Below are 23,892 nucleotides of genomic sequence, written 5' to 3' on the forward strand. Positions count from 1 at the left end.
CAGAACATATTAAAGAATATTTAACTAATGCTGCATGACTAAAGCTTTTTGTATGTGCGTGTACTTGGTGGAATAATTTGAGATTCCAGTTACAATTTAGTTTCCAAACCGGCATACCCATTGACTAATGACCCTGACGAGCTGTAAGCCCTGTTCTACAAACGTGAACCCAAAGTATGATGCTCCTGCATTGGAAATGTTCAGTTATTCCCAATTGGTTTTGAAAGGACTTTCCTGTGGACTACAAAGGGTTATTTGGTTTTAGTAATTTTGATCTGTGTTACTAGAATTAGCAGTATCAGGCTTTTATGTGAAGAAAAAATCCCACACAGTCACTACCACAGAAATCTCATGGGGAACTTTTCTCCTACATCTTACCTTCCATAATTGTGACTGGTAGATGTGCTTGTGGTGCATCCTATCATACTTATCAGCTACATACAGTACAACAATGTACATTTGCAGATAGCATGAGTGCTGCATCACGTAGTACGCGTACCGCAACACACAGAAACAGTGTGATTCACACAGGAAATGGTTCAGCAAAAGTCCATTTTTGTAGAGAACAGAAATACAGGTCAATGAACCGCCGTGTGTGCGCTGAGGTTGTGAAGAATAATGAATAGTTAGTGTTTTGATAAGGAACATATAAGGGTCTTTCTTTCTAAAATTACTGCAACAATTTAAAGATTTAAAGTACCCTCCAATATGGCACAGTTATAAGAAGCAGGCTAAAACAAACAGGGAGACAGGTACAAAACCTCTCTAGAGAGAGCCATCAGCCTGTCAGGCAAATTAGCTTGAAAAAAAGTATTTGTTCCATGTAAACATAACAAAGAGAACACAACCAAGAGGTACAAATGACAGTCTAATATAGAAAGGGCTAAAAATATGAATCCTAACCTTCCTGGTGATGCCTCTTGGCAAAAGATATCTCTCCCTCATGCTGTGAATGGAACCTCTGAATGCATCTTCTCACCAAATCCTCCCAGCCAGGTTTCATAGCTGCTCGCATGGTACTTGTGTCCAGTGAAGTTATTTTGCCTGATATTAGATAAAACATTAGTTACAGCAATTTCCCCTTTGAGATTAAAAAACCCAAACCACAATGAAGATCTCCTATTTCACAATACCTTGTAGATCCTGGCGAGTAGTAAAGCTCTCTGATGAAGGAAGAAGTGGTCTTTCCTTCATTGGAGCTCTTCTTGCAACACATATCAAACAAGACTGCAAATCTTAAAAAAAAAAAGTCACTTCAGTAATTTGCACACAAGAGGAAGATTCTGTTTCCACAAAGAATTAGAAATATTAAAAAAAAAAAGGTACTTAAAATCTTTTTGGACCAAAACAATAGATTTTGTGCCAATAAAAGGATAGACAGAACTCCGTGGTTTTACATCTTTGTTGTTTCACACAAAATGAAACAACACAGGAGATGTGGATTTGTTTTTTTTTTTAGAAGACAAATTATCAAGAACTCCACCACAGCCCATAATTATTGGCACATGTTTATGCATATACCTGTACAGCAAGCACTCAGAAAATAAGTAATAAAAAGAATATATTGCATGCACAGAGAGCACGTTTCTTAAACACTCACCATTTCATACCTTCTAAGCCACATTTCTTAAACATGCCCCAAATGCTTGCTGTCCCTTGAGAAATCAGCTTCATAATAAACCATTTTTACTTATCTGAATAGTTAAATACAATCTGAGGAAATTTACCTGCTGAAGTAGTAAATGGTAAAGGAAATGATGAACCACAATTGTCTTCAAATTCTAAGAATTCAAAAAATTGCCCATTGAAACTTTCCTCCCAGTGAGCTACATTCTCCTTACAATTGCAGTGGTACAAAACTAGGACATTCCTTTAAGGTAAATGCAGTTTCTCTCAAATTCAGTTGTATTCTTTTAACAAATAGGTGCATGCAAGTGTGTACACTCATAATCCAAGATGAAAGTACACTTCTACAGTTAAATGAAAAAGGAAAATTCCTGAAAACTCTTCCACTTTTCAGGATTTAGAAGCCACTTTATCAACTCTACCTCACTTTATCAACTGAACCAAAACTGCTGACCCACAATGGCACAGAAAGAGAAAATACTAAGACAAATTGAATGCAGGAATTACCTTCACCATCCTCCTTGAATGAATTTGGTTGAGAAACAGCAAAGCACTGCATAGTTTCATATTTTTGATGTGCTTCCTGGTTATCATGGCCTTCTTCAGCATCAGCAAGAGGTTTTACCAGCATCCGACAATTAAAGGTATGGCTATTACGCCTAGGAGTGTCACCAGACCAAGATCCCCCATTCACTAAGCAAAGCAGAGATCATATAGTGAGATAAAACCTGGTAGCAAGCATTTCTGATGCTTATCCACAGGAAATTAATCAAGGTGTTTTGCAGACTGGTTGGGAAACAAGTTCATTTAACAACAACAATAACCTATTATTAATATTAGAGCCCAGAACAGCACATAACAAGGTAATTTATAAAACTAACAGATGTTAAGAACACTGTTAATTAGTTCATGTATCATGTTTTTTTTTTCAAGTGACTTTATAACAACATAGTAGAAAAGCAGGATAAAAGTCTAGATATTGGTGTGTGTGGATGTTACACAGTACAGTGAAAAGCCTACTGGATGAACAGTTTGTGTTCCTGGAAGAAATAAGGTGATACGTAGGATCTGCCCAGTGAATTTAAAAGTGGTTAATACGAAAGAGATGGCAGCATTGTTTAAAATCTGTGCCCAGATTAGAAATAGAAAGAAAAACTAACATGCATTTACAAACCCAGGAAGCAATACAACCGGGAATATATTAAAACATAGTGTCAACTACAGCAGGAAAGACTGAAGGGATCAGAATGACCTGGGTGCAGCGATGGATAGAACTGAAGCCTGACACAGTGCTTAAGGCAAGTAAAAAAGGAAACAAAATCCTGAGATGCACAAATATAGGTACTGGACATCAGAGTGAATTAATGTAACATCACATAAGGAAATACAGGGTCATATTTAAAATACTCTTCACTTGCCCTCTTCAATCATAAAATGCAATAAAGGCAGTAATTTATGGGGTTTGGTCATTTACATTCTTGATTCTTCAGAGTTTAGAAGTAAAGTCATAAATGCTAAAGTGAAATACATAATACCTTTTAAAATTCTGTAACTGAGGCACCCAGTATTTACTTTCTCTTTTTTTTTTTTTTACCTCTTCCAAAACCCAGTAACATTAAAACCAATACTAATATGAATATAAAAATGGTTGCAATTAACAAAAACATTTTTGAAAGGCAAAGGCAAATACTGGTTAGACTAAAAAAAAATTAATAAATCTAGCATAAGGAGTTTTCTAATTTTTCTTTTATATTCCCGCTATCTTGGTCCATTCTTAGCATAACCAGCCTAGACAGAGAACTATCAGAGTTCACATAGCTAATGCGCCTTTTAGTGATTCACTCTGGAGATCCATTAAAAATATCAGCTAACATAAGTTACTGAGAGTAATTTTAAGAAATAAGAATCTGAAGAGAGCAGAGGATGCTTTTGAGAATAATATTAATCATTTATACGGCCTATATATACATTAAAAATAAATAGTGTATATGATGAAACTGTAAGTAGTGAAAGGACATTAACTTAAGTTACTGAAATACTGATTTATGAAAAGAAAGTTAAATAAATAATGGTATGATATGAGGAAAAGATATATACCTAAAGATTTTGGCAGCAGGATTTTGACAAATTCATTGTGGTCCCCTACATGCAAGATGCTATATATGCTTGTGTTCATTAGCTCTTCTTGGTTGTACCTCAGGTACTGTGTCACATTCTCAGATACAAACACAACGTTACCTTCTGGGTTCACTACAAAGAAGAACCCATCTAGGGCCTAAAGGAAAAAATAGGACGGCACACACGAAGAGAAAGAGAATGAGGGAGAGAAACACAGTTAATAACATATTAATAACAAAATAAACAGAAAGTAAATATTCCCTTCTGATGACAAGCTGAATCTTTCTGCATCCATCCCAGTTCTTATATTCTTGTCTGTAATAGCGAAAGACACATTTCAGACTGAGCATCTAATCTTACATCAAACCAGTGTAAAAGCACTGAAAGGTGCACACCTTGCAAAATCATGAAACCCGCACATGAAAACAAACCAAATTGCCCACCCCAAACAAACAAGCAAGCAAAAATAATGGAAGAAGAGGTTGCTATCTATCTGCCTGCCTATGAAGTAAGAGACCTGGTCCAGAAGCTGGTTCTGCTAAACCTAGAGCCTGTTTGCTCCTCTATGCAGCACAAGGAGACTGATTCCAGGAAAACACATTGCAAAATGGACATGCACACGGCAAGAAAAACTGGGAGGAAAAAAAAGAGAGAGGCTCTTTCCCCACCCCAGCAGTGTATCTTCAGAGAAGTGATGCCCATGCAGCCAGGAACACAAGGGATTAAAAGAAGAGCAACGGGAGCTGAGAGGAGGCAATGAGCAGTGAAGCAACTTTAGTCTACTCCCAGAACTGCTTTCATTTTTTTGTGTGACACCAGTTTAGTTCAGTCCACACATGATCCAGGGAACAGGAACCAGACTTTTACCTCTTCAACTCAGCTCCATGGTATTCCAAAGGACTTTAAAGTTTCTGCGAGGAAGTGCCTAAATGAATCAGTTCTGCTGACTGGTTCCCTACCCCCCCTCCCCCATCTCTTGTGACAGTGACAACTCAGCTGCAGCATTCTTGCCAAGATATCTGGTGTATGTCATATGAAGCCTAAGCCAAATACTACAGTACTGCTATCTGATGAGGGTAAGCAAAAATTTCAGTATCAGTAAGAACTTCTCTTGCAAACTTCCTTAAGATGCAAACATGACTGTGGATTGCACAACTACTTCAGAATACAACCCTCTTAGCTTTATGTTATACAGGCAAATAAAGGAGGATACATTTAAACACGAAGCACCAAAGCTTTTGGTCTAAGCATTCAATTAACAGTTAACCCATACAGACTTTGGCAGCTTTGCTTGATTTATCCACCTCTTGACGGACTGGTGAGAAATCCCTAGAACAACTGTTAGCTATTGCATCTCCAGGGACAGAAACAAGTCAGAAAAACAGGAAACCCATGATCCATTATGGCTTAATTAAAATCGAGTGGATCAATACTAAACCTGAACACAACTCACTGCAAAACAGTCTAACAAGGAGGAGCTGCCATAACAAGTGTATACAGGCATACAGCATTTTTGATAGATATTCAGACTTTGGCTGGACTGGGACCTGAGCCACCTGCTCTAGTTTGAACTGCTTTCAGAGGGAGCTAGGACTATACAAGCTCCAGAGGCCCTTCCCTGGAGCTTGTGTTCATGATTTTGCTAAAGGGAAGGGATAGTGAAAGCACAATAAGCAGAGTGGCTGAGCCAATGGTTGCCAAATGCTTTGTTTGTTCTATTTTTAAATTACAGAATAATAAACCCCACAAATAAATATGCAAGTATATATCTTTCCTGATTGCCTCTCAGATAAACTAGGTCTTTTTTTCCTCTGTTAATTGCCACAAATTCTGATCTCTAACTTCATTTTTTTTTCATTGCCTTCTTGTTTCTGATCATTCTTGGTTCCTTCTCTAAATTCACTTTCTTTGGAGAGCTCCCTCCTTTCCACATACCTTCATAATATTCATAACATTTTCCTGCAGGCTAGTATTTAGTTTAAACAGCAATGATTTAGAAGATTTAATTAGTTGAGGCTCTAATACAATTTTCTATCACCATCTCTGCAATGGATTAGTGTCTGAGACTGCATTTCACCACTGCTCAAAGCCAATGAAAGCATGACCTCTTTGGTTAAGTCCTTTCTACATCATGACAGCTCCCTGTACCATCTGAGGATATAAAGAGCTGGACCAGAGAGAACTGAGTTAGATGAAAACTAATGCAAGAAAAAAAAAGAGGAATGAAAAAAAAATATGCGGTCAACATCAGTCCCTGACCTGGCCCATCATGAAACCACATTGTGTTTAGAGCTGGCAGAAGGGTGTGGGTTTGGCTGAACTACTCTGCTTGGCATCAGTCAGCACTTACAATGGTTCAAAGGGATCGCAAAACCAAAGCCATAGCAGATGTTTATTGCAGTCCTAAGGAGAAAACTTTCAAAGGCAGGGATGGCAAGCAAGAGATTATGACAGTTACTGGCATCCCACAATAGCCTTCAGTTTTCCCTATTTCCTACTATGGCAACATATTTGGCAAGGAGATGCTCTATATTGCTACCTTACGATGCTTCTTGGTTTGACCACAGAAGTGGTCATCTAAGACTAGAGTAACACAGGGCCTTATATGCTAATCTCCCATTTCTTTCTGTTCTGTTAATAAAATAATCTTGTAGGTAAGCAGCAACAGGCTTTTGAGCAAGTTAATGCACTGAGCCACTTAAATCTTTTAGAAAGTATCTGTACTCTTCTCACAGCAAACATATAGCAACTTTCAGTCCTTTTAAGTTTCTTGGTGGAAAAGGACTCTGGTTTATTAATTTAGTTCCACAATCTTTCATTGTTAATATGCAATGGTTTTACTGCAAAGGAAAACTAAATTAAATGGAATAATGGAACAGACGGGTGATTTTACATGTCATGTTTGCTGCAATAGCCAATCATGCAAGATAAGCCAGGGAAAAAACCCCACCTTATCCTTATTTTCCCTCTGATTAAAACAGGTCCTTACAATTAAATTAATAGAAAATTAGAGATAAATTTTAACATAGCAATGTAAGAGATGACTATTTAACTTTGTTTAATAGCAAAACCAACAACATTTGATTCAGTGAGCATGTATAATAAATATTAAATAAATTCTTACCCTTACTTTTCAAAGAAGTTTTCACTCAACCTGTCTACTAATCGGCTTAGTACTGTAATTTTGGAGCCTTTATTTTGCACATAGTATGGAAAACAGGGCTTTCATCTAACAAATCATGAAAAATAATGTAAATACTTAAAAATGCTATAACCTGCATTTTGTTCCTGCAACATTCAGAAATGATGGAATAATTATGCTTCTGCCAAAGTTGGTTCCTTCAGCCCAATTCAGAGTTTGTGTTTTGTCTAAAGTAATGTTCTCCCTTAGAGATAAAGTCCAGCCAGAACAGGACTAAGCAGTTTGCAAGTGAACTTAAGCGGATAAAGCAGTGGTGCCAAAGGACAGTAGCATATGACATTAGGATCCCAGGTAACATACCTATCCAACATTACCAGCAATACATTTAGAAGCTAGGTTTTAACCATGCAGCCTTTTGGGATATCAAACTAACAGCTAAAATCAGGCAGAAAGCTTAACTGAACAAACTAAAATGCATGTCTTGAAAAGATTTCCTAAATTACTTTCATACTCTAGAGGAAAAGAGACATGCTGTAAATGCTGAAATGATAAACCATTAAAACAGTATAGCAATGATATGCAATTTTAGAGGAAGGATCATTCATATCTATACTACTGTATATGTAGGTAATGTATATTAGGTAAAATATGTCTTCCAGATCTGTGGCTTAGAACAAATAAAATATGCACATGCAGACACCGAAGACTTGCAACCAGCTGAAGCCCCCCACATCTTCTGCATTACACAGAAACAGAATTACCTCTTTCTCTGCCTTTCCCTACCCCAAGTTATGGAGAGTTGCATCACTGAATCCAATAGAAATATTCTGCCTGCTCTTAAATGACATAATCCTAAATAGCCAGGATGGCTTGTTTCCCTTCAACATTTCTTTACAACGACCTCTGACTGCACTTTTCCATTTTATTACACTGCTCTTCATCCTAGGGGGAGCAGAACTGGTGGAAATATAGGAATTTTGTGCTCTTCACCTCAAGCATCATTGGTCCAAGTGCATCCTTGTCGATGACACTCTGACCCGTAGATGAAACATCTGCTTTTTGCACTTCATCTTCATTAGCTGCTGCTGCTTTTTCTGCAATAAAGAAAACTATGTGTTAAATGACAGAGAAGTGCTAAGTGATACAAAAGAGCCCACAGACCACTGAGAATAGCTATGAAATGGTTACAGTGCATCAATTCTGAAAATGAGATTAAATAGTCTCCCATAATGACTCAACAGAAGCATAACTAGTATATTTGCCTCTTAGTTTTGAAGTTTTATGACACAAATAATTCCTGCTGTTTCTATGATAGAGATTTTACTAAACTACAAAACATACTGCTGGGCAAAGACAAGGGCTCCTTATGAAGGTGTAATGAGTAAAAGCCAGGATCAAGGTGTATTAAAAGGCTGATCTACAAGAGCATGCAAAGCTCACAGCTGAACAACTTTTCCACAACTGCTATATATAGAGGGGAAAACATAAGTCTGCAATCTACTGTTCCAGTACTGAGAAACAGCAGCCTCCTTTCTATTCCCATGCCTCCACCCACATTTTTACTATCACATAATTTTCATACTGCCTTATTTACAATATGTTATTAAAACTACATACAATTTCAAGTGCTGTATTTGAAAATTACAGGCAAGAAAATAATGATTTAAGGTTTCTGGAACATAATGCCACATACTGCAATATGATATATACAGAGAAACACATCATACCCCACTCCAAATGTAACCAATAGTCATACACACTGGAACTTTCAAATCAAAAGAGTTTATAGTTCCTATAAAGTAATGGGCTGTATTAATGTTTCTATTCCAAGTATGATATTGGTTTTAAGAGAGAAATAATAAAAATAACAAATCACTACACAAAATACATATTCTACATTGTAACTTAATGTTGCTAGTTCTATACTTAAAAGTCTTTTTTCAAGCAATTATGTAAAAGCTAGTGTTATATTACAATCTAGGATATTAGAAATAATCAGATATCTTATTTTTAATATTATGCATTAGATTGTTTTAATAAACATGAAAGCACACTGAAATTATGATAACAGGAATTTCTGCCTTCTACAACAATAAACCAGAAGATTCACTGTACGAATTACCAAAAGCACCATGTGCAGATGGAGCAAAGGATCTTTGGAAAATAACCCTTAGTGAAAATAAAAGCATCAGTCATACAAATTGAAATGTATCCAAATGTACAGTATTTTCCACTATCTGTAGATCTGCAATACTGCAGCCAAAGTTTCTCTGAACAATTTCCTTGGCAGAGGTTATAAGGTCAGTGTGAATATACTCTGCTTAGACATACAATAAAGGAACTGCTTCTGAGAACCCCTGTGTGCTCTTCTATCAGTGCTCACCTGCTGGCAATAAGGCTTTGGTCATTTGGGCTGTCTCATCCCAGACTTCTACCGTTTCTCACTTTCACAAATAAAGATCCACTAAAATCTTACCTGTCTTCTTAGGGTATGTTCATACACGTTATAACACCATTGTGAATAATGATAAAACAAAATTGTTCTGTAGATGGACTGCTGCAACTAATGGAAAGATTTTAAATCACTTCGATCAGCATAATCTGATAGAAATAACTATTAACCTTTCCTCTGTCACTTAAGCTCACCAGGATACAAAATCAGTATTTCTGGGTTTGATTGACAACTGCAGTGGGAATTTTTTAATTCTTTTTCTTTCTTTATTTTTTTTTCTCTTTTATTTCTTCTTCTTTTGGCAAAAAGCAGAGATTAGGTGCAACAGAGAAAAACTGAACAATCCTTCCCATACTACAATATAGCAGAAGTGGCACCATATGATGATGCGATTCTGAAAACATGTTCTAAAAATTGTGAAAGAATTCTAAAAGATGCCAAAAATAGGGTTGAGCTTTTAATAAAATCAGTGATGATATTGTTTCCCATCTGTTCCTGGTAGCAGAAAGTGATCTCTGGTTTCACACTGCAAAATATTATAATGGATACAGATACCAGTTTCCTGCTTTCATCCCCTCACTGCTTCATCCATTGATACCATCTTGAGTATCAGAGAACGTGATTCTCTATGTGCTAGAAATGGAGGGGCAGCAGATATTGTCCAGCAATGGTGTGAAAGCACATTCATTACAGTGTTCCTTCATTTCACAGAGACTACTTTTACTGACTATTTTTAACCTAACACAAAACATTTGCTGAAGATTTTTTTTTACTCTTAAAATTAGGAGTTCATACAAACCACCAATAACATATCTATCAGAACAACTGCTCTCTTTCATGCACACATCTGAGGTTTTATAGAGAGAAAAAGAAAGTTTTCAATTACTATGATGGCAATCAACACAGAAGCTGCAATAGCAAGTAAGACCAAGGACCTTTCAAGCCTCAAGTCTCACATACAGTCTCTGACAGCAGCATGGAAATGGTTCCCTGTTTCTCTGTTTCAACCCTTTGATCCCCAGCGGCTCCTGTTCCATTATCACAACCATTCAACCTCTTCATTTTCTTTTCCCTTAGACGTGCCTTTCCACAGAGGGCCCAACACCTTTCTGGGATCAATAAACACAGTACTTGCTCAAGAAAAGAGTTGTATGAATGGAGAAAATATGAAAATACTATTTAGACACAAATGTTTTTTACCCGCCTCTCCCAGTGATGGTGACAATGTACACTACACTACTCATGATGTCCGGCTAGGCATTCTGAAATACTTATAAATCACTAGTGCTTCAAAATGATGGACTTCATAATGGGATCTGTAACTTAATTGTGTAAGAAATTAAGTGTCTGGAGAGCTTAGAAGAGGCTACACATTCAGGCCACAGGTCCCTATACATTTATTTTAGTGGCTCTGTATAGGAAACCAATGGCCTCAGACAACCTCTGAGTAGGACCATCAGTAGTTTCTGTTGATGTTATAAACTGTACCTACTGATAATGTTCAACTACAGAATAAATTATCCATTTTTGACAGAACCAGAAAGCTGCTTGTGAAGACTCTTATCAGCACATACAGGAAAAGTAAGTGCAAACCCTGTCAGCAGTGTCATCCTGACAGCCAGGCATGAGGAGTGTCTTGAAATGCAAATCTTTTCTTCAGCAATGCAGCACGTGGGACTAATTGAGGACAAAAATTTGTTGCAGGAGCACTGGAAAAGAAACAACTGATACACGAATTTCTAGTGCCGACAACACTCACACATTTCTCACAAGTCAGTATTTTTTGTTTTTCTTAACAGCTCCAGCTTCTGGTGTTAAGAACTGGTGCAAAAACGTAAAGTTTACTTTTCCTTTTTTTACTTCTCCTATCTTTTTTAGGTTCACTGGGGGCCCTACAAACAAATCAAAAGCACAGAGAGTTTATTATTTCTACACTAGAGTAATGATTTTTGAATGCTAGGGGTTAGGAAAATAACTGCAGAGGCCCAATCTTGCAAAGCCTCTCAGAAGCCTTTTTTCCAGCCCCATGGGAATTGCTGGTATTACCCTGTGACTAACCACAGCTGCTAGATTTTTCCAATGCAGCCACTCACAGGAGAGGGGGAGCTGGTTCCCTGATCTCACCTTTCAGTGATGCTGCCTCTTAGAACAGCGATGCCCCTGTTCAAATGTAAAGCACTGGGAAATTGTTACCAGGCATCCTACAGGCACAGCGGCTAAAGCAGAGCAGAAGTTTAGCATGGAAAAAGAAATACAGCCTTGTGCCAGGAGAGGAAGTGAGCAGGGTGGAAAGGGGCTTCCCGTGGCTTCACCTCCACATAGGGAATTCTCTGATGGAGAAGGAGCATTATATTAGAAACTGGTCCCATCCTTATGAATATTGCTACCAGGGATTAAGTGCATTTTATCTAAATTACAGTGGAACAAACTTCACACACATGAAATAATTATTAGCTCTGCTCAATTAAGAGTTTAGCCCAGAGAGAGAGAAAAAAATTCAAATAGAATAGAAGTACTCCTGAGAGACACACTACAAAGGATATATACATCCAATTATGTAGCATATTAGTGATGTATGTAATTTAAACTGTGGATATGTTTATAACTGTGTCAGGAGTAATATACTAAAATACTTCTTAATATTTTCAACTGAGCATCTTCCTAGTGTTCATAAACTGTATTTACTTTTCTATATTAATATACAGAAGAAAGAAGGGAAAAATATTTTCTGACAAATTTATCAGTGGGAAAGCCTCAAGCTATTTGCAGCTCATTCCAGATTCTGAAAGCAAACCTTTGTGAAATCACATTAGTTTAACAGAAATCCGTAAGTCAGAGAAGAGAAGCCAAAAGCAATAGGTTGAAGTCTCCTGCTACGTTTTAACTTAGGAGGCCTTTTCAGTTTTCCATCCTCCCAACTCAAGCTATGTCAGTTTTCTGGATTTCTGACAGCAGACTCAGAAGGTGCTACTGATGGGCATCGCCTTCTCTTGGTTGTGTTTCAAATCCTCCCTTCTTATAGGTGGGAAGGTAGGACCAGTTGAACCACCCCAAAAGCTTTCTTTATATTCAAGCTCTACTCCAACTTCCTTAATGGAACCAGCTACAGAACTATTTCCCCCTTTATGCTCTCTGTAAAACCAAAATGTATTTTCAAAGTAAAGAATAAAACTGTAGCCTCTGTTGGGATTGCAGAAAGATGAGGCATAATCTAAAAGAGAAAATTTACATCAAGACACATTTAGTTTAGTTCTTCACAGAAAAAGAGGATCAAAAAAGAGATGCTGGTAAAACCCTGGACAGGGCTCTAAAAATTGCTGAGGAAAGAGGTCAAGAGAACAAAAAAACCCAACTGTAACAGGCAGAATGAAATTTATGATCCAATACTGTTTAAAACAGGTTTTCTCAGGTGCCACATACAATTCTTATTCTTCATAAATTTCTGAAATTGCTAGTGAAATGCCACATCCTTCTCAAATCATATACCCTCATTTATATAATAATAGGTAAAAATATGAGTTTTATTATAAGGGATACCAGAAAACTCAACTCTGCACACTAGAAAAATCACATGGATAAAGAAAAATCCTTATAACAGTAACAGCAACATCACTTGAAAGTGATTGTAAATGCTGTATGTTTAAACATGCAATGAAATTTTACACTGCAACTGCCTTGAAAACAACTTATCTTCTTGATTCTTTGCATGCATTTTGTCTTGCCTCATTCATATTTGTAATTTTACCCTGTGTGATACTTTTGATCCCTCCTGAATTGCCATGCAAAAATAAAATCCAAACAAACAGCTAAGGAAGCAGTAAAAGCATGCAACTGGCCAAAGATAAGGGTACAGTATAAAAAACTAATGTTAATATATAATAGAAAGTATACTTAGCAAACTGCTAAATTTTAGTTGCCATTACAGTTTTAGATGTTCGATGTAATAGCATTTGATATATTAGATTTAATAACATTTGTGTATGACTATTGCTAAGTAATAATATTGACTAATGATATTGCTAAGTCATGATATTTCAAGGTCAAGTTGGAAAGGGCTTTGAGTAACCTAGTCTAGTGGAAGGTATTCCTGCCCATGGCAAGGGCTTGAAACTAGATGATGTTTAGGGTCCCTTCCAATAGAAACCATTGTGGTAACATACAGGAGGCTTCTAACATGAGTAAGGTTATACAAGAAGTACCTTCAGATGCATGAACTTGAATAAAACCACCCCTAATCCCCTCCAACTCCCCCCCCCCCCAAAAAAAACAAAAAAAGAAAAGCTTGTGTTTGGACCCATGAGTAGCTCTGGATCACTACACATAATGAAGCAAAGCAGTGAAGAACGTGTAAGCTATTTTGATGCTGGTCAACCACAGGCAGGGAAAACAGCTCTGCCTTGGAGCTGCGCAATTCCAAGCACTATGATCCATGGCTCATATGGAACTTGATACCCACATTCACGTTCCTTACCTAGTTCCCATTGACTTGACCGCAAGTTGTTTTCATTCCCTGAAAACAAGTAATTTTTCAAAAGACCAGTGCCTAAGAAACAGTAACTATTTCAGCAATCAATTTTAAGACCAGATTATCCTATCCCTGTGAGTAAAGTTAGCTACTATTTTAGGGAAGTGATTATGTAGTGAGGTTGCTTTTTCATCATACAGCATGCATCTGTCCAGAGCAAAGAAGCTATTAGACTCCTGAATACATTTTTTCCCCCAGAAACTACAGATCACGTCTTACAGGAAGAACTATGCAACATCTCAGGAAGGTTTTAGGAGGTAAAACAAGGGAGAATTATGCATCTGCACCGAACTAAAATTAGAAAAGCTGCCATATGGCTCTGTGAAGCCAGCAGCACGTTCTTATTCATTAGGAAGCATTCTGCTAACATAAAAACACAAGGCCTTCCTGTGCTCTCCAAATGTGTTTATCTTTTCAACATTAATGCACGATATATCATCAGGCTGCTGAAATCTCCTGCAGTGCATATTAAAAAAGCACAGCTGCACTTTTTCTCAGCACGTTTATTCAATGCGAGCAATCTAAGAGGATGGCTTTGCCCACCTCCCCAACACACAGCCCTCTTGTTAGCACAACTTGGATCACCTTCATCTGGAAAGGACCCCATGCCCGCCCACCTGCTCTCCCACCCAGCCCAGCAGGGACCCATGCCTCCATTCATCACAACCACATGGTTCAGCTTCACATTTACTACTGCTGGTGGAAGCACACTTAAATGGTAAATGACCCTAGGGCTTAAGCTAAAAGCCCTTGGAAAGCTGTAAGCTCAATTACTCGCTCAGGAGTAATAGCACTTAAAACACCGAGAATCCTTCCTTGCGAATCCTTCCTTGTGGTGTTTTCAACTATTAATTGGCACAGCTGCTTTCCCGTCCCACACCTGCTCGTCCCACCTTCCCACTGTAAAGAAGCATCAGTAAGAAATGAGCTCCACATTGCATTCTCTCAAAACCATCAAATACAAGCAGCAAACTTCCAGTGGAGTTTTTCAAACTTTGAGAGATATCTGCTCCTAGAAACTTCAGTAACAGTATCCAGTGTATAAAATCTTCATGGACGCTGAAAGTAAAACAAGCACTGGAAAACCATGATGGATTCAGGAATATCAATAAACGGAAGTAATAATAGATAAAATTAATACTAGTTTCATTTCTCTTAATAATTTTTACATGTCTCCATCATTCCTTTTTCTACAAGTCAGCATTTTTGTCACCCAATGCAACTTCTATAAGAAGTACTGCCTGAGAAATAATTGCCCCCAGCTCAGCTAAACTGGAACAAGGACAAAACAAATGAAATTCAACTCGCCAAGAATACTATTTAACTGCTGGACAGAAAGAAGTCTAGTATCTCTGTATGTACTTTTTGCTAAATACTTTAATAGGCATGCTACTACCTTTTCTTTGGGTTCTTCTCTTCCCAGCTCTCATTTTGCCTGTCTTTTCTGTCACCACATGTATGATCCTTTTTTTTTTTTTTTCTTTCATTATTACAGAACTCAATGGTCTGTGTCTTGGAAGTGAGGAAGAGGACATGCAACAGCAATGGAAATGCCTCCTCCCTCCTCTCCTCACCCCAGGAGCCAGTTGGCTCTAAGCCCTGTGAACTGGAGGATTTCAGTCCCCCACTCCTGGCACATAGTTCCATTCAGAGCACTGAGGGTGAGTCTCACCCTTCATAAACGCACTTAAATATCTTCTCCGGAGATTTCTATCTCTTGATTTTAACAGTGACAACTAAAAGTGACAACATTATTTACAAAAATAGTATTATCTGCAGAAATATGTACTTACTGTTCCCAGATTCGTCTGTCAAACACACTGGCAAAGATTATTCACATCTGAAATTACTTCAGAAGGTCACCAGTTTCTGGTAAATTAAGGACTGGGGAACTGAAGAATTACAACACACTTGCTGCTACTTAACTGAAGAATAAAGTGTCCTATCTGGGGCCCAAAGTCCTCAATGGCGTGATCCATCCCCAGCACACATTAAGAACACAAAACACAGCAAGTAAAATAATTTTCCTGCTGAGATTACTGATAAATAAAAATACTAGAAATAAAGACACGAAAGGACAACTGTCATCCTACCATTTCAGTGGAATCTAAAGTGAGTCTAAAAGAAGCCCTGAATCCAGAAACTATTTCTCACCCCATGCCTCATTTTAAACTGTGAGGATGATCAAGGGAGTGGAGCACATCCCGTATGAAGACAGGCTGAGAAAGTTGGGGCTGTTCAGCCTGGAGAAGAGAAGGCTGCGTGAAGACCTCATAGCAGCCTTCCAGTATCTGAAAGGGGGCTATAGGGATGCTGAGGATGGACTATTCATTAGGATCTGTAGTAATAGGACAAGGAGTAATGGGTTAAAACTTAAACAGGGGAAGTTTAGACTGGATATAAGGAAGAAATTCTTTACTGTGAGGGTGGTGAGGCACAGGAATGGGCTGCCCAAGGAAGCTGTAAATGCTCCATCCCTGGTGGTGTTCAAGGCCAGGTTGGACAGAGCCTTGGTTGGCATGATTTAATGCGAGGTGTCCCTGCCCATGGCAGGTGGGTTGGAACTAGATGATCTTAAGGTCCTTTCCAACCCTAACTATTCTATGATTCTATGATATGTCAAACTACCACACTGTGAGTGGAAAGTTATTTTTCATCTCTTGAATGTAGAATTAAGCTTCCATTACAAACAGGAACCACTGGACATGCTGCAACATTGACCTTTTCCACTTAGTTTTTTTAAAAAAGTGGAAAAGAATGTAACTGGGTGTAGTTTTCCTCCTGTAGAATTTATAGACAGGTCTTAACTTATTAAAATATTTGCGTACATTCAACATACACTCTTATATAAAATGAAAGGATGTGCTTAACCTGCAAGCTGACAAATTGAATGTGTGTGTATATATTGATGTTTTTAAGCTATATCCTTTCCCTTCTCTCCAAAAAGACCACTATCTTTCCAGTTATACTGACTGACTAGAGAAAGAGCATAAATAAATTAATCATCAAAGGTGCTACCTGCCCAGGAGACTTCCTTAACAAAAGGCCAAAATCCAGGATGGTGCTGAGAATTTGTAATTTTTATCGGTTTAAAATGTTTTATTAAATGCTGGGGGGGGGGTTGGTTTTGTTTGTTTGGGGTTTGATTTGTTAGTTTCTTTTTTTTTTTTTTTTTTTGCACCTATGTTTCCTAGGAATGTGTAGTAACCAATATAATCTCCAATCTCTGACTGGCTGCAGTGTAATTTAGACTATTTTATAACGCCTAAAATACAGTACTTAGACAACAAAGGAATGCACATAGCAGATTAAACACATTGTCCATCCCTACGGGTGCCTTACCCCAAAATACCCTCAATTTTATCAGTCACTTACTATTCTATTCTAAAATCAGATAAGCAGATTCAAACATATGTATCTGTAGCTGTATACGCAAACATATATCCATGAAACAGTTTTACCTCTGTTGGTATTTAGATGACTTCAATCACGTAAACTACTCAGCTGTACCTGATAACAAACACCATGCACCCATCAGCACTGACTTAAAATGTGGTACATTAGTATGGCAGAATTTCTAATAAAAGAGCCAAGCTAACTGACATCTGCACTGAAATATTAGACACAAATATTTGGCATCACTCAGTTTAGAAAAGTAATTATTTTCTTTGGTATGTAGTGAATTAGGACAGAAAATTTAGCTGTATTTTTTGGCATTTAGAGTTTTATAAGTGTTAGATATTTACTCAATGAGTAACGTCATCTTGTTTTGATAATTCATCTCTAAAAACATTATTAATGTGTTCAAAGACAAGAAATACGGCAGGATCTGATAAGTTTTTCCAAAGCAGGGCTCCATCGCTATCTTAGAAACAATATATTGCTTTCACGAAAGTTAACAGCTCTCCTGTTGGTTCTTTGACGCGTAAAAACACAGGCAAGATTTTGAAAATAAAGACACAAGAGTTAACACTCTTTAGACTAGAATCTGCGGATGCAATTGCCAAGCTAATTAAACTTATAGGTTTCCAAAACTTAGGCCAAAATAACATGCTGGAAAGGAATATTAATCTAGACAGACTCCGTTCCTTGAAGCCTTACTCTTACATACTCAACCAACTGTTAAAAGGAAACAGATGACTCCCTTTCTTCGAATGCCACATCGTTGTGATTACAAAATCTCTTATTTATTTTAGGATGCTGAAGATAAATCTTTCTGACACACCAACAGGCAAAGATCTTTTTGCTTTTATAAGTTGCCATCAATGACTGCAAAAGTTTTCAAGAGACCTAATATGGCATACCAACAAGAAATATGATGGATCATGGGCTCCCCATGAGCCTATGAAAGAAAGTTTCCATAATAAAGAGTAGGCCAAAATGGAGCTCAGATAATTGAAGACAGCTAAGGAAGAACAGAACAAGTTTAATTTAATGTGTCCATGTTAACATGTATAACAGGGCTCCTACAGCTTCTAATAATCCAGATTATAGCAGATCTTCTACAAAAAAGCTCTAAATCATTGAGTAAAGTTTTCTTCCTATAATAACCCAGTGTTCAGAAATAGAAGCTGAAGCCCCTCTTCTTGCTTGTCTAACCCACCACCACAGGCTACAGCCAAATATTTAAGTCAATTTTGAAAGTGTTCCTATTACTGCAAGGAAAGCCGAAGGAAAAACAAAAGCTTCCTAAAAGAACCTGTTTACTACTTCCCAACACTAACTATTCTATGATTCTATAATTCCTACTTAAAGGAATGTTTTAATCCAAATCCTTTGTGAAACAGTGTTTCAGATTAATTTCATATATTTCAGCAGTGGCTACCTTACTTCAGGTACATGGCTCTTGGAAGGCTGGTAATGACTATTAACACCTATCATTTAAGATGTTCTCTAAAATTAAAAGATCTTTTTTTATTACCCCAGAAAAGCTTGGCTTATCTTGTTGCTAAGATTTACATCCAGACAAAGTCACTTACCTCAATTACATTAATTTGTTCTGTCACATCTTAAAATGCCTACTAATAGAACTGATAGGTACAAATAGGCTCCCTTCAATAGACTGAACCATACTTACAACATAATTATTTAAGCATTACCATTTCTTGTTCTCTATTTCAGAGTCATGAAGTTGGGATCAGCACCTAGTCTTAAACAAGTCAGTCTAATTCATAAACAGAAAAATAATTAAACTCAAACAGTACTGCTTTCTCTATTTTCTCAGTTCTCCTGAGAAGAAAAATTGACCTGCCCTAAAAACAGTTCCCTTAACCATGGATGACAAGCAGCTCACTGGAAAGGATGCTCCATGTCCCCTTGGCACAAAAGCTGGTAATGTAGGTCTGCAGCCAAGCCCATTCATCAGATCAGATCAAAAGTGATAATTCATAACTTTCTCCTCAAGTTTCTCCTCTCCGGCAATTTACTCATTTGCTTGCAAAAACGGACATGGATGCCAGCTTCTCACTTCATCCATTAAAGCACTAACAGATAAGACCTGTTAAATAACAGTTATTTCCATGGGATTATGGGTCCACTTGAGCCTAAACATTTAAAGATACAGGGATTTGAGGTAAGGATCTAAATTCTATGCCATTTGTCAATCTGGGCCAAAGTCCTTATTTCCCCCCCCCCAAAAAAAAAAAACAAACAAACCCAAACAACACGCCCCCCCCCCCCCCCCAAAAAAAAAAACCCAAACAAACCCAAGAACAACTACCCTCCACCCCTCAAGCAAACAAAAAACACAAGAGAAAAAACTACCCCCCACCTTTGGAAAGGGTTTGAGCTGTTGACGTAAAGGATATATACCCCTTGTCTGAGCTTCTAAGAACAAATGACAATTCCCAGGATCATTACAGAGCTCGGGGAAAGGAAGAGGATTCTTGCACCATAATTCACAATGACCCTGAGAAAACCAATATCCTCCCTCAGTTATATTTAATAAAGGTTTTATGGACTGGCTTCTCTGCCTGTATCACTGCCACAAAAAAAAGCAAGCAAACAAAAAAGCTTACTGAGCATATTTACATTTTAGATTGCCAATTGCAAACACATAATTATAATTTGAACATTAAGTACAATGGCCTGACAAGCTGTATTATAATGTTCAGTTAAAATCAGCATCTCTAGCAGCTACACAGATGGAGCCTCAACTTTCAAGCTTAACAGTAATCACAATAAACCTTGATATCAATCAGTGTAACACTCAGCAACTCATTAGTAAGTTTTGTCACATACCCTAAAACTATTTAATGATTTCTTACTGCAGCACTAAGAGAAATAACAATATCAGAAAGACAGCAAATTTGAATAAACTGTCACAGGTATGGTGATGCTGATCCCAAAATTATGGCTAAAGAACAATGAAGGCATGAAAGAGCATAACCGAGAAAGAACTGAAAAACAAAATGCAGGACAATTATTAAAAAGGAGAGAAAACAGGAACGGCTGGAAAATAAAGACCTTCAAGAGAAGAGGAAGAAACAGTGGAAAGCAAAGAAAATTCATTCTACATAAAATACCTTTTTTGACAGCTAGAGATAGTAAAAAAAGTCAAGAGGGATACTAAGAAATAACTAAAGATAGAAAAATAAACATTCAACTATTTCCTCCTAGCTAGAAGGGAAAGGTTTTGTACAAAAGAAGGAAGACAGGAAGAATTTTATGCTATTGGCACAAAATACCTCAACATTTTTCCACCAAAAACCAAAGCAAACAAACCAAGAAAAAATCTAAATGAGGATCCTCTGAGTTTTCTGATCTATGTTTAGAACTTACAACCTTGGTATCTCTTCCTCTTCTTTCTTTTTTTTTTTTATTTTTTATTTCCAAGTGAATCAATTGTTATATTAAAGCAAACTTCCTCTTCTATGTTGATCATAGGCCCAGACCTAATTTGACATAGAATAACTTGTCTCTGGAAGACATCTCCTTCAGAAAGATCATGGGAATTGCAGGTTGTTCCAAGTCTTTCTAGGAAATTATGCCTCAGAAGGAAAAGTACCAGTAAAAAGCTACTGCTTTTCATGCTCACAAAGCTTAAGATGACAAAGGACTGTCTACACAGATCTCTATAACGCAGCCCAAAATGTTCCACCAAGTGACTCCTGCATGATGCCAAGAACCTTCTCTGAGTTACAATATATATTTTGAAGGGCATTCAAACCTGTTTGGGAGGGCTGGTAAAAACTACCAATATCTTCATTAAGTTGCTTCAAATTTCAATTAACGTTCCACTAAGAATCTACACCTTACATATGAGTTGGCTTTGGCCACAGATTCCAGCTGTTAGGCTGCATCCTGCCTTTGTGTGTTAAGGAGTCCTCTGTGGTGGGCACACTGTGTAGCTCCATTTTGTTCTGCATCAGTAAACAAAGCAAGGTTTGCAGGGACGTGCCTTTCTGCTTCAAGATGAATAGAGCCTCAGTGAGTAGAGGTACTGCACTGCTGTTTCCTCCAAAGGGGCACATGGATATTATTTCAAATAACATGGCAATACCTGGAGCACCTCCAGTTACAGAGTATCTACTTTGAAAGTTTTCTACTTTAGCAGAACTTAAATTTATGTACTTATCTTCTGACAGTTGCTCTGATCTTGCGTGAGCTAAAGAATGGCTTGCTTTCAGAGGGAAGAGGGAGAGCATGTGTGTCTTTAAGAGTGTGGCACACACACTAGAAGTATCCATTGTCTTGCAAAATACATACACATGTGCCAAACACTTCCAATGATGAAAGGGAACAGAAGGCATACATGTCTTGGCTTTCTAACCATCTGTCTGAGGACATTCAACAGTGTACAAGCAGAGCAAGTAACTGATCATTTGCCACATCACCCTTCAAACTTCAGTATGTTTTTTTCCCCATTTGTACACTGTGGGCTTTCATAAAAGAAACTGAAACATGAACAGTAATTGTTTTTCTATATCCTCAGTCTTTTTACATTCAAGGACCCCTGTTTCTAACTAACTGTCCATATGCAGAATCTTTGACACAAATAACAAAATGCATGACTTAGAACAGATGCAATTATCTTGGTTCTAGTTTGAACACAGAGGAGCCTTTGATCAATACCTCTTTCAATGTGCTGTGCATCCACAGGTTTTCAGAATTCAAACATGGTATGAAAAGCACTGCACCCTATTATGAGTAAATATTATATTATCACTTTTCAGGCTGCAGTCTTTAAAAAGAAAAAAGCTTTGTAACAAAAGCTAGGTTTCTTATAATAGATGATGTTATTTTGACTGGAGTATCATCACTACTCCCAGCAAATTAATCTACTATTCCATAAATTAAGCTCCACAGAGACAGTTAAGGTAACATGAAGTCTCCTTCCTCATTTACTTGCTTTACATACTGTTGAGATTAGTACATCGCATTCACTAACCTAAAGTGCACAGCAAGCAGCACTAGTGTTCTATAGTCAGCACCTTTTACACTGCATACATTCTAACAATAAGTGACTACAAACACAAACACTAAGACCCAGATCAGAAGCTCCCAATTCTTCTTTAGCACCTAAAATCAGTGTTTGTTATTGACCAGACACCTCTGAAGACAAAGCAGCTGGTGAGAAACACTAGGCTTGAGAGCTTAGTTCGTACTGTGGAAGGCTAGATGTTAGCCCATATTTCTGTATTTTATTTTTTCCCCAAATTTAGAATTCGAAATGCATTTATAATGTTTATAGTTCATAAGAGATTACACGACAAACTGCTGGAGAAAAATGTTAGAGTGTGCAATAGCAGTTTTAAGTGCAACCTGAGAACAGAACGCTATCTGCCAGGAGGTAGCCTCCAAAATCCTAAATTGCAAGAAGAGATGTCTCCATCTTTCCTATAACAGACACAAGTATACAGACCATTCTATGATCACTAAATTTTAAAATAACAAAACCAAAACTTCAATGAAAATACTTCTGCAAAGAACAAAGAGGGAACACTTGAGATATATCCCCCAAACTATGTTACATGCAGGAGAAGATGCTCAATCTGTTATAGCTTTCCCCAACATTGGTATTACAGACATCTTAGATTGCAACCATCCTTGCAGCAACAGAACATAAAATAAACAACCAAGCTCCATTCCCTTGCATTATTTTCTCTTTTGATCATTTAGAAGTTATGAAAGAAAACAAAGTAAAGATCAAAGAAAAGCAAAATACAAGTAAGATGCAAAACAAACAAACAACTTTTCCTCTAACAGCTGCCCATAATTACTGTTTCTGCGTGAAAAAGACCACTATTTTAACAGTTAGAAGTGAACACTTAGTTTCTTTTCAACTTTGAACCAAAACTTGGAGTCAAAGCTTAGCTTTCTGGTCTAAAACTTCAAGCAAATTAGAACTGTCAACCATCATGACTAGAGTCAATCTTCATTGACGAAGTTGAAGTCCACATACAAGAGACACGTTAAGTGACAGTCATTGCCTGAAACTCTGCCATGCTCAACAATACCAAGAGAGCTGTGGGCAATAGCCCATGGCTCAGTCATTGCTGGCACACTTGGACCCATGTTGGAAGGGGCCCCAAGGACCTTTGTAGAGACTGATCTTCTCCTCCCAGTCAAATAAAAGAACCTGCTCGGGCTCACCACTCAAACTCACAAATGCTCCTGTCAGGGTAAGGAAGGGAATGGAAACTCACGTCCAGAAGGAGGGCAGGGATGGTTGAATCAGGGATTTTCAACAGCTGCCTCATTTCCTGCAGGTTAGTCTGCAGCCTGCACATCAAGATCTTTAGGACCACTCTTTTATTGCTTTTATTCAAAACAAATAGTAACAAAATTGACTGAAATCTCTTAATCAGATGGTAAGTAAACAGACTCATTAACTTTGTGAAACAAGGCTACATTTATTCTAAAATGGCAGATAGGATTTAAACCATGATTAGGAAGCAAAAATTACAACAATCCATTAAATCCTATTAACTGCTGGTCTCACAATTTTGATTACCAGTTTGATGATTATTTTTGTCTGTTTTCTTGAAGCAGGAAAATCACAGAATCACAGAATGGCTTGGGTTGGAA

At 37.5% G+C, this 23,892-nt stretch overlaps 1 protein-coding gene across 11 annotated transcripts in view; it reads right to left on the bottom strand.

The window, feature by feature from the left end:
- Window positions 1-23,892, bottom strand: part of NCOA2 (nuclear receptor coactivator 2) — a 198,085-nt gene that overhangs the window by 45,748 nt on the left and 128,445 nt on the right. For all 11 annotated transcript variants that reach the window (XM_061342862.1, XM_061342860.1, XM_061342857.1 and 8 more), the window contains 5 exons: window positions 7,877-7,980; window positions 3,724-3,901; window positions 2,134-2,319; window positions 1,134-1,235; window positions 904-1,044 (listed from right to left, as the gene is read on the bottom strand). In XM_061342862.1, coding sequence (XP_061198846.1) covers window positions 904-1,044; window positions 1,134-1,235; window positions 2,134-2,319; window positions 3,724-3,901; window positions 7,877-7,980 — 711 coding nt within the window. The remainder of the gene's footprint in view (window positions 1-903; window positions 1,045-1,133; window positions 1,236-2,133; window positions 2,320-3,723; window positions 3,902-7,876; window positions 7,981-23,892) is intronic.

Source organism: Neopsephotus bourkii, unplaced genomic scaffold (genome assembly GCF_033783945.1).
Source record: "Neopsephotus bourkii isolate Nb327-2 ecotype Australia unplaced genomic scaffold, CSIRO-AGI_Nbou_v1 NB_1820, whole genome shotgun sequence".
NCBI classification, from domain to species: domain Eukaryota; kingdom Metazoa; phylum Chordata; class Aves; order Psittaciformes; family Psittacidae; genus Neopsephotus; species Neopsephotus bourkii.